General features: G+C 40.6%; 1 protein-coding gene across 2 annotated transcripts in view; it reads left to right on the top strand.

Moving 5' to 3' along the window:
- Positions 1–4,690: 4,690 nt before the first annotated feature.
- The window catches only part of dpysl3 (dihydropyrimidinase like 3), a 37,681-nt gene continuing 32,531 nt past the window's right edge, over positions 4,691–9,840 (top strand). The window contains exon 1 of one of the 2 annotated variants that reach the window (XM_029447819.1): positions 4,691–5,084. In XM_029447819.1, coding sequence (XP_029303679.1) covers positions 4,719–5,084 — 366 coding nt within the window. In that variant the 5' untranslated portion in view covers positions 4,691–4,718. The remainder of the gene's footprint in view (positions 5,085–9,840) is intronic. The other variant, XM_029447820.1, reaches the window with a different exon arrangement.

Here is a 9,840-nt window from a genome sequence, read left to right as displayed (position 1 = left end):
TCATCTAAGTTGTCTTAAAAATCGTTTAACAAGGTCCATTTAATAGCTGTTCTGAAATGTTCTATTGATTTAAAGTGCTTGGATTTGTTTTGTCATCCACTGTGTCCAAGGTCAAGAGGGAACTTTCAATCTCATCATTTATCAATTGTCTTTCCAGGATTTAATTTTTACAATATGCACAATTTTATAGTTAGTGTTGCACCTTATTGCTGACTCCTGTCAGTGTCTATTAGTAACTGTCATCAGTTGTCCCTGCTAATGAGATTATGCTTCATGCAGGAAGAAGGAAATAAGCTTTGAGCTGTGGCTGGTATTGGTTATTCTTCCATCTGATGTGTGCTGCATGTTTCTCTACATGGACAGAAATAGCAAAAGCAGTACGTCCTGATACAGGTCAAAAGTATTCTTCAATGCAAATTAGATTTATTTTCTGTAATATTTTAAACGCTTTTCATAAATTCATTCATAAAAACCGTCCAAACATACAAGTGCGCAGTGTTATGAAAAGGTTTTAAGACTTGTGGTATTTTATGAGAGTCATAAAAACCTTCCTACACTAAAGCAGTGAAGGTTTTTTTGGTAATACAGGACACAGAGTCCCGGGTCAGTCCAGGATAACAGTCTGTCTTTTCACTTTGGTCTTCACTGTCTTTTCCAAGCCAGAAGGGAACAGGGGTCAGGTTTTATGTTGTAGACCAGCCCTGCCAAAGGATGTCTGTCATAAAAGAGCTTCTATCTGTCCTCCTCTCAGCACCCACACAGAGGTCACTCTCAGAGGTTATAGTGTGCAGTGCACTGACTGAATAACAGCCTTTGAAAACCATTTACAAAGGAAAATAAAGTCGAAAATGAAAGAACATCCCATGAAAAGAGCAAGTTCTTGCCATATATATAGAATTGTGCCTTTTTCTCATCTGCTGATAATACTAAACATGTCCTACAAGACATATATGTTGTGTGCAAATAGAAACAGCTTCCTCTGCGGAACATCTACTGTAGACGCCTTTTCAACACATACCATCGGCCAAAACTCCTGAAACAACTCAGGAAAGGGTGGACAGTTTAAAACTCCTATTTGAATTATAAATCATTCTGGACTTTGTGAAAACCCCCGTGTCACCGTGTGTTAGAAAGCCTGCCTCGCTGTAAGGGATACAATATTGAAATATCTGACAGAACATCCTTGGAGGCTCTTTAACCTCATTTCAGCAGCAGCTGGTCAGCAGCCAAACCATCTGAGGCGGATGCAGCTGCCCAGTCTGCTTTGCTCAACTGCTTAGCAACACAGACATATGGCTCACATCCCTATTCAACATGTGAAACTGGTTGCTTTTCATCTTTTTTTCCTGCAGCTTTGACCTCAGTTTGCCATTACGTTCTTATTTGGATACATCAGGTACATTGAAAGTAAGCCTTTGTCTTCGCTCTCTCCTGATCCTCCTGTGCATGTTGCCAAAGCTTCACTGCTGCTGGTGACAGTGTGCTGCTGCTCTACTACTGCTCCTTGCTGTGGTGAATAACAGAGGTTACAGTCTGTGTTTCCTCAGTTACTAAAAATATACAATAAAACATTAGTGTTATACAGTGGGCCAGAAAGAAGTTCAAAGCCAACCAGAACCACTAAATATATAGTTGGTGTTTTCTATCATTCAATCGGCAGACTGGTTGATGGTACAGGTGTGCTGTGAGACTAACCGTATTTTTGTGGGATCTTTTCAACACATGCTGCATAAATTGATATAATCAAGACCATCTAACAAAAGTAATTATGTTGAGTTTTCTAATTCATCACTCGTTTAATTTCTTGAATAAAGGTGCGCCAATGCAGAACCCACTTGGAACTTGTGAGACCTTTATCATTTCCCGTTTGAATTAATTCCTGTTGACTTGCCTGTGGAACAGTGGCCCACTTACCCACTTCTTCAAAGGTCTCACTCGCCGTAAGGCCTTTTGTGCCAAATCCATGAAGAACAATGATTGTGAATTCGACAAACTCTGTCCTATCGGCTGTCATTCACATCAAGCCTGGATGAACATGCACTTAAGCCAGCGGCGACGCGAGAGCTGTTATGTCTTATAGGGGACATTCATTTTTCTATCCGGCCTACCTTACATCCATTTTTAATACAGTCGCCTGCTTTTTTTCCAGCATTACTGCAGCCATTGCTTTAAAAGCCTCATTAAGTCGGAGCAATATCCTGTTAGCGAGTGCCAAACAGTCTTGACACACAGGATGTCATTCAAAAGGATCAATGCCAAATCTTTGATCATTATTAACTGGTAAATACCAAAAAAGCCATTATGTACTCTGAATGACTTTTCTCTTTTTATGATCAGAGGGGTTTAGTTTGTCAGTGAACCACTAAAAAAAAAAGGAAATAAACAACCGACTGGATGTTTTTGTTTTTATGGTTCGCAGCTATCATGACATCACTGACATTGAAAGCCAGACAGTGTGAGCTGATGGCTCCACTGCCTCCCAGTCAGTCTGCTCTGTCCACCACAGTAAAACAGAGTGCAGTTTAAGACAAACATGTGCACTAGCCTTTCAGCACTGTCCTTGTTCTCTCACATACTATTTCATTCTTTTTAAGTCATCTGAACTGCTTGGTGTCAGCGTATGAATGTGTAGTCAGCCAAAACACAAAGTGGGTGCATGGGTGACAATTTAAAATAATGCTGTCATTTTTGTTTTTCTCTTGTCCCCCTTCTCTCAGCATTATTTATTGTCTTAACACGAGTAACACACTGGAGGAGAGGACAGGACAGACACGCCATAAAACACAGTAGACTCAGTAAGTCACCATAGAATTACAGAGGCAGGGCATTTTAGTGGGTTCTTGGCATTTCCACAAACCTTGATGCTTTTAATCACTTTCATGTGATGGGAAATTTCTGCTGGCCTGACAAGTTGTAGCGCTGGATGCCAACAGAGCCACAGGAACTGCAACAGTGGTATTCAGCATGTGTGGAAGTAGAGTTACTTATCATATTTTACTCGGCTTTCAGTCCCCTAAAAAAAAAAAACTCCACTAAGCCATCTTAGTCAGAGTGCTTCATCATTCTTCTTCATGTCCCATGCATTTGAACTCAGGGGCTCTCTTTGAATGTCTATGAAAACAAAACATCACATGCATAGTTAAGCTCGTAAAAACAAATCCATCTTCAGATCAACCAACATTTGAACTAAAAGGGAAAAGTTTTCCGACGCTACATTAATTTCTAACATTGATTCCCTTACTGCAGTTAGACGTTGCATGTCTTACACATGTACAAAGTGTTGGAGCGTGAGTTTGTTTCTTCTGCAGGAGCATAATAGAAGAATACTGGACGCTGGCTTGACTTCCGTGCCCCATGAAGTGGCCCCATGCCTGATAAAATAACCAAGGCCTCATTTCAGTTGCTGACAACCTGTTAGATGAGACCCGAGGATGTGGACTGTTTGATTTCACTATAGCCTCCAGTCTGACCGACGTTGACAGTCTTCAACATTTCTGTGCACACCCACGGACACAAAACACTTCACTGGAATCTGAAAGGAAGTTGCCTTGTTATTATTAATCCAGCTGGTGAACATTTCTACCAGGCCTCGAACTCACAGTGAAACCAAAGCCATCCTCGTACTGTACCAGACTGAACCGCCATAAGTCTTTCAATTTATAATCCATATCAACAATTATATAAAAAATATATTATATAAGTGGGATTTTACCAGTACAAAAGGTAATGAACTACAGTTGTAATGTGATTCATACTTTATAATGTAGTATTTTTCTATTTTAGAATGTTTTATTGCTATTTTGACCCCACTCAAACTTGTAAAACATGCTCATATATTGCCGTTACATAATTGTATTCCAGTTAACTGAGTGACGCTGTTGACTCCTGTTGCCCTCTCGACTCAGCACTTTCTCAGTTTGAGACCTGCTGCCTGAAAGCTGCTTGCCTCCCGCGCTGCTGACACCATCCTGTCTCATTTGTGCTGGCGTGAGCTTCAGCCCAGGGGGTGCATGTCGTCGCTGAAAGCCCAGACAAGCTCTTGGAGGAACATCATCTTTAGCCTGCTTTGACTTGTTTCCTGTTCAGCCAATAGGTTTGACCGGAGAGCGCAGGTATAGTTACATATCAAACTTCTTAAGTGGTGCTGAAAGGACAGCAACAGTGAGTACAGCTCTGTCACCTTGGAAACCTGTGTCACCTGCACACCTGCATCCAATCAGTTGATTACGATATTAGGTTGCAGGCTATTGGCACAGCTGAACATTAGAGACTTTAAGGGCGAGTGCAAGTTTTTGACTCTTTTATCTTTCATCAAAAGGGAGAGGTGGGTAGTCTATTTGTCACTGTATTCGCATTAAAGGTACATAATATCTAAGTGTTTCTCTAAGTACATTATGTCCGTCTACTGGCCTTCTACTGCAGATGTGTTTGTGTTTTCACTGACTAATTCAAACTACAAAACACTTATTGTTATGCTACCTATGCATCACCTTAGTGCCACCTTTGGCTTTGACTCAACTCCTGCCTGCCTGTCTGCTCAGGCTTCCTCTCTCACTCTCTCCCTCTCTCTCTCTCTCTCTCTCTCTCTCTCGCTCTCTCTCTCTCTCTCTCTCTCTCTCTCTTTCACACACACACACACACACACACACACACACACACACAGGACACTTCAGCACCAGTTTACCCGTCTTTCTCGGTCACTTGTGCAGGGCTCCACCATGGCAGAGCGCAGGGGAAACTGGGACAAGACAGATGAAGACCTGCCGGTTTATCTCGCCCGACCCGGCACGGCCGACCAGGTGCCCCGGCAGAAATACGGCGGCTTGTTTTGCAGCGTCGAGGGCGCATTTGAGAGTAAAACCATAGACTTTGATGCCCTGAGCGTTGGCCAGAGGGGCTCGCGCACCCCGAGGACCGCCAAGCGAGAGACCGGCCAGGAGGCGCACAGCCCGGCGAGTGACAGCAAGCTCTCCCCTGGTGTGGAAAGTCCCGAAGCAAACAGGCGAGGAGGGAAAGGCTCACCTCGGGTTGAGATCAGAACCGGCTGCGGTAAAGAAGTGTTACAGAACCTGGGAGATGAAAAGGTAAGAAACTTTTGCGTGAGTGGCAGCAGACTGATGCAGCATGTGTAAATGACATCAGTGGTTTCTACAGTGCGTCACTGTTGTAACTGTTACATTGACCTTTTCCTCTTCTGGTACCAACCTTTTTCTGTTTCTTTTTTTTTTAAAGAGTGATGTTTGAATGATGCTTCAAAAATATTCCATTAGTATTATTAGACAATAATATGAAAGGTAATGAAAGATAGAGAGGTACACTGCACAACGTTATGAACTGACTCACACATTGAACCTGATGATGTCGAGCTGTGAGCCACACCTAAATATAATCTCTCCATCGTCCACCTATTTTAAAGCATATAAACGTTTGACCTGAAGCTGGATATATGCTCAATGCACTTGTGAACTCAATTATGGATGAGACCCTAAATGGTTGATCGTATGTGTCACAGAGCCACATCACTATTTGACACATGAGATTACTCACTGAAGAATACAAACCTGAAGATAATTTAACAGAGTTGTAGAATAGATGCAGCACCTTGACAAAGTAATCAACGTATAATGGATGTCATAAAAACCCAAAGAGTGTGAAACATATAGTAAAAAAGGCCATGAGTGGAGATGGAGTGGAGCACTTTAATTTCTCAGCTAACAAAATGATATGTTAAGGTATAAGGAAAATACATAGCTTCTGCCAAAATGGCTGGGAAATGAGACAGGCTGACCATCCACTGCCAACTTTCATCAGGATTTGTTTGGCTAGTATAATTCTTAAACCCTTGAATAATACGGCAGGAAAATTCTGCCAATTCAGACAATATAAAGAAAAAAAAAGTAATCAAGCAACCAAGTCCTGGCGTACTGGAAAGCCTCAAATCTGGACACATGACATTTCTGTCATCGCTACTAATCCACTGCAGACATTCAGTTTAAGTGCAAACATAGAGCTGGTAACCATGAGGCGAAATATTATACTGGGGCGGGGAAATGCAACAAGTGTGGCCCACACATTTAGCAACCTGTTGACCTTTGTGTGTGACAACTGTAATTTTGTTAAAGCAACAAAGCTTAAGCTTATGCCAGTGACATAACCAGGATGTAGTTCAGACTATGATTTCTCTCAGTACCTTGACTCCTAGGTCAGTATTTTGTTGCAATATGCATGCAGAGAGAAGGTAAGACTGATACATACCACATGCAACTGGAAAATATGAGCGTTTGTCTTTCTTTAAAACCTGCATTATGTGTGCATTAAAAAAGAGCAACACTTTCTATAGTGTGTGCAGCTTAGTGACATGTTTGTGAAAGAAAAAAACACCCGGTGCATCTGGCTGCTGAAAATAAATCTAATCCAACCTGACCCATGGCATGTAGATAACATTATAGCGGATTGGCACACTAGATACAGGTTACAACAATTAAACTGCAGGGTTAGGGTTGTATGTATGTATGTAATAACAGATGCTGCACCCAAAATTAAAGTATTTTATCTTTAATTAAACAAGCCTTCCAATTCATAAAATATGTTTGATTTCCTTAATTTTGAGTGAAAAGTTGCAAAAACTAATTTAACCCATAAAGTTAAAAACTTCTGATCATGCCACCTGTTTGACAAGTTACATTTGCATAGATAGATCAACTTTATTTAGCTGAGGGGAAATGTGTCTTGGCCACCATGCTACAGTATGTTGCTTAACATAATAAACATCATAAAAAAACAATATGAAAACATCTTAAAGTGCTTGTGTATTTATTGCACTTTGCTGTATTGCAAGATTTATCATTAGAGTTCGGCAGCTTGATGGAGGCTGGAAGAAACGATAGCTTCAAACCATTGGTTTTGCACACTTCCTGATGTCAGAGCTTCATATTGGTATCTGATTCCGAAAGCTTTTGGCAAAAAGGGTGTAAAGAAGAACAATAAAGTGATACTATTTGTATGGGCTTTCATGCAAACACACTAAATATTTACTACAGACACTGACACTTGTTTTGAGCAGGAAAGTTGGTTCTGCTAATGTCAGACTGAGATCACTTACTGGGCACCAAAGATGATGACTCATGTCTCTGGCTCTGACACACTCACTCACACACACACACACACTTCGCATTTTGGCTCAGAGAGGAAAGACGGCGTTAGACAAAGTGAGGATGATTACACATTGACACACACACATACTGTACGCATCTAACGCATGGATGGAGCTATTAGATTCATTCATTCAGTAAAGAGTTAAAGATTTAGGAATGATTTGATGCAGTACAATATTTCATACATCACAAATCTATTAAAAGGCTGCAGAATCTATTGTGTCCAAAAAATTGAGAAAAAGAGACACTTTAATTAATAAAACTCATAATTTATCACAATCGTTACAACTTCCAGCGATGATGCAAGCTCCACTTATTGTTTCTACAACTTAAATACTACTTGATGCAAGTCTAACCACATAAGTAAAACAAGCCTGTCTGCCGCTCACTTAGTGCCCTCTGTTGTCTCCCAACATTCATTGGAGACTCAGCAGAAAACATAAGAGCGACAGAGATGAGACCCATGTGTGAGGCACAAATCTCTGTTTATTTGAGAATGTTGATACAAGTTTTTTTTCTTCAGTTTGCTGTTTGAAGGGTTTGTCCTTATCATTTACACCTCAGTGATTCCTGTGCTGTTATTGATTCACAGCCTGACAGCAGACAGTTTGGGACTGGCCCAGTGCACACTAACATATTTGAATCCTCACATCATCCTAAATAATGTATTTACTTCCTCTCTGCTTCATTCTAAATGTAGCTTTAACAGCTTTTACTGCCACAGTCATCATGGTATAAAATTAGTTTTTTCCTCTAAGCATGTACTGCATGTACAGTGAACGTCTCCAGTGTGGCAGACAGCCAACCCCCCCCCCCCCCTCCATGTGGCCTGATACTGAACTGCAATATTGTGCAGGGACCGGATGATTCAGCAGAATCAGAGTTATGCTGAGTGCATTATTTTTGCTTTGTTTGGAAACAGTTTGAGGACATCAGACTGACAACAGAGTGGACGTGCTTACTCTTCTGACAGTGTGGATGCTAGTCTGCCTTAACAGGAACCTTTCCATGCAAACTAATGAAACGCTGACTGTTGTCTGACAATCGTCTGTTTTTCAAGTTTTAAGTTGATTTAAATGAATTTACAATAATGTATTTGTTATAGTTTGTTGCTTTGGTAAAACATGTTTTTAGATATTCAATAAGCTTGTTTTGTTTTTATAGTAGTAGTAGTAAGCAATAAGGATCATAATTAGATTCTTTTTTTATTGGTTTTCTGTCTGGTAAGCTAATTAGTACAATCAGCTGCTGTAATGGAGTGAAGGATGAGGAGTGGTTAGCCAGATGTCCAGGGGATCCCCCTCCCCCCTCTTTGTTATCCTGCAGGGTGCCGGTCAGACTGGGAGGAGCCCTTTTATACTTTAGACACTGACACACACATACAGTCAACATACAGGCCCACATACACATTGACACATGTATGCAACACATGCAGTATATGTACGTAAGCCACATCCTTTGGGGTAGTTATTAAAGCTGCATTAAGTTTAAAAAATCTAATAAACTTCTTATAATCGTGATTCACCAAAAGGGTTATGTATTCCGATGATGTTATAGTGATGTCATCAGGGTTATTATCTCAGACCTGATAAAGCTCTGCAGGAGATCTCAGCTTGCCCTTGGAAACTTCAAATGTATAACAGAAAGACTGTTACAGACGGGGGGTGTGAAGTTTGAAAAAGCTGGGCGTTTACTGTGGTACAACAAAGAGATGCTGTTGAGTTGCATTATGGGAAATGTAGTATTAGAGACTGAGGATATTTCAGCTTCTGTATCTTTTTTTTTTTTATCTGCCTCCTCCGCACATTTGCAACATTACCCAGATGCACTTCTTATGTGGTGTGTACCGTATGATGCCATTTTCACCCAGAGCAGAGAAAGTCATAAACAAATTCGCCAAAGCATGAAATTCAAAAACCTTCACCAAAGAAATGGCAGTTAGTGTAAACTGCACTTTAGATTATTTTTCCTTCCTGAATTCTTTGCTATCCTTTGGTAAGAAGTGATCACAAGTTAGTAAACATGACCATGATAATGTGTACAGGTTGAGGTTCAGGGAATGTTTATTAGTTCTCTTTTCCATGTGGGGCCACCAAGGTGCTTAGTCTGCTGGTGCATCTTTGATGACCTGACAGAGTCTTTTCTGCATCCTTGATCTGTCTGTTAGTGTCAGCTGGTTAATGTGGGCTGCAGAGGTAGCAGGCCTGCAAACTTAAAGTGTGTTGTTGACGCGTTCTCCAAGGTCTGGGAATGCTGAGGTAATCTCTTACTGCCTCACCGCCATGAAAGGACATGTCAGCAAGCAGGCGCTGCATCCTCTCGTAGCCAAAGGCAGAAGGAAAACAATCAGCGGTTATTCATTTATATTGAATATTTATGTGTAGCAAACACACATGTATGCACACACTTAAAGCATCAACACAAATAGATATTTGATATAATGAAACCTACAAACAGACAAATTCAGAAATGTCTCCCTTTTTGATCCCCTCTGAGGCTTTACACCTACATTATGAATATATAGGAAATGTTCAAATATTTAGGTTTATAATTCTGAAAAAAGAGGAATTTAGTGTTGATAAATGTTTGTTGTGCTGATACAGTGAAAGGTTTTTCCTGCAAAATGTACGGAACAAATAATTTAAACTTTTACAATAAACATTTGTATGAGCCTAGTCAGCATCTG

The sequence above is a fragment of the Cottoperca gobio genome, chromosome 14 (assembly GCF_900634415.1).
Source record: "Cottoperca gobio chromosome 14, fCotGob3.1, whole genome shotgun sequence".
In the NCBI taxonomy this organism is placed as follows: Eukaryota; Metazoa; Chordata; class Actinopteri; order Perciformes; family Bovichtidae; genus Cottoperca; species Cottoperca gobio.
The sequence above is the reverse complement of the archived record's forward strand: the minus strand, read 5'-3'. Positions and strand labels throughout refer to the sequence as shown.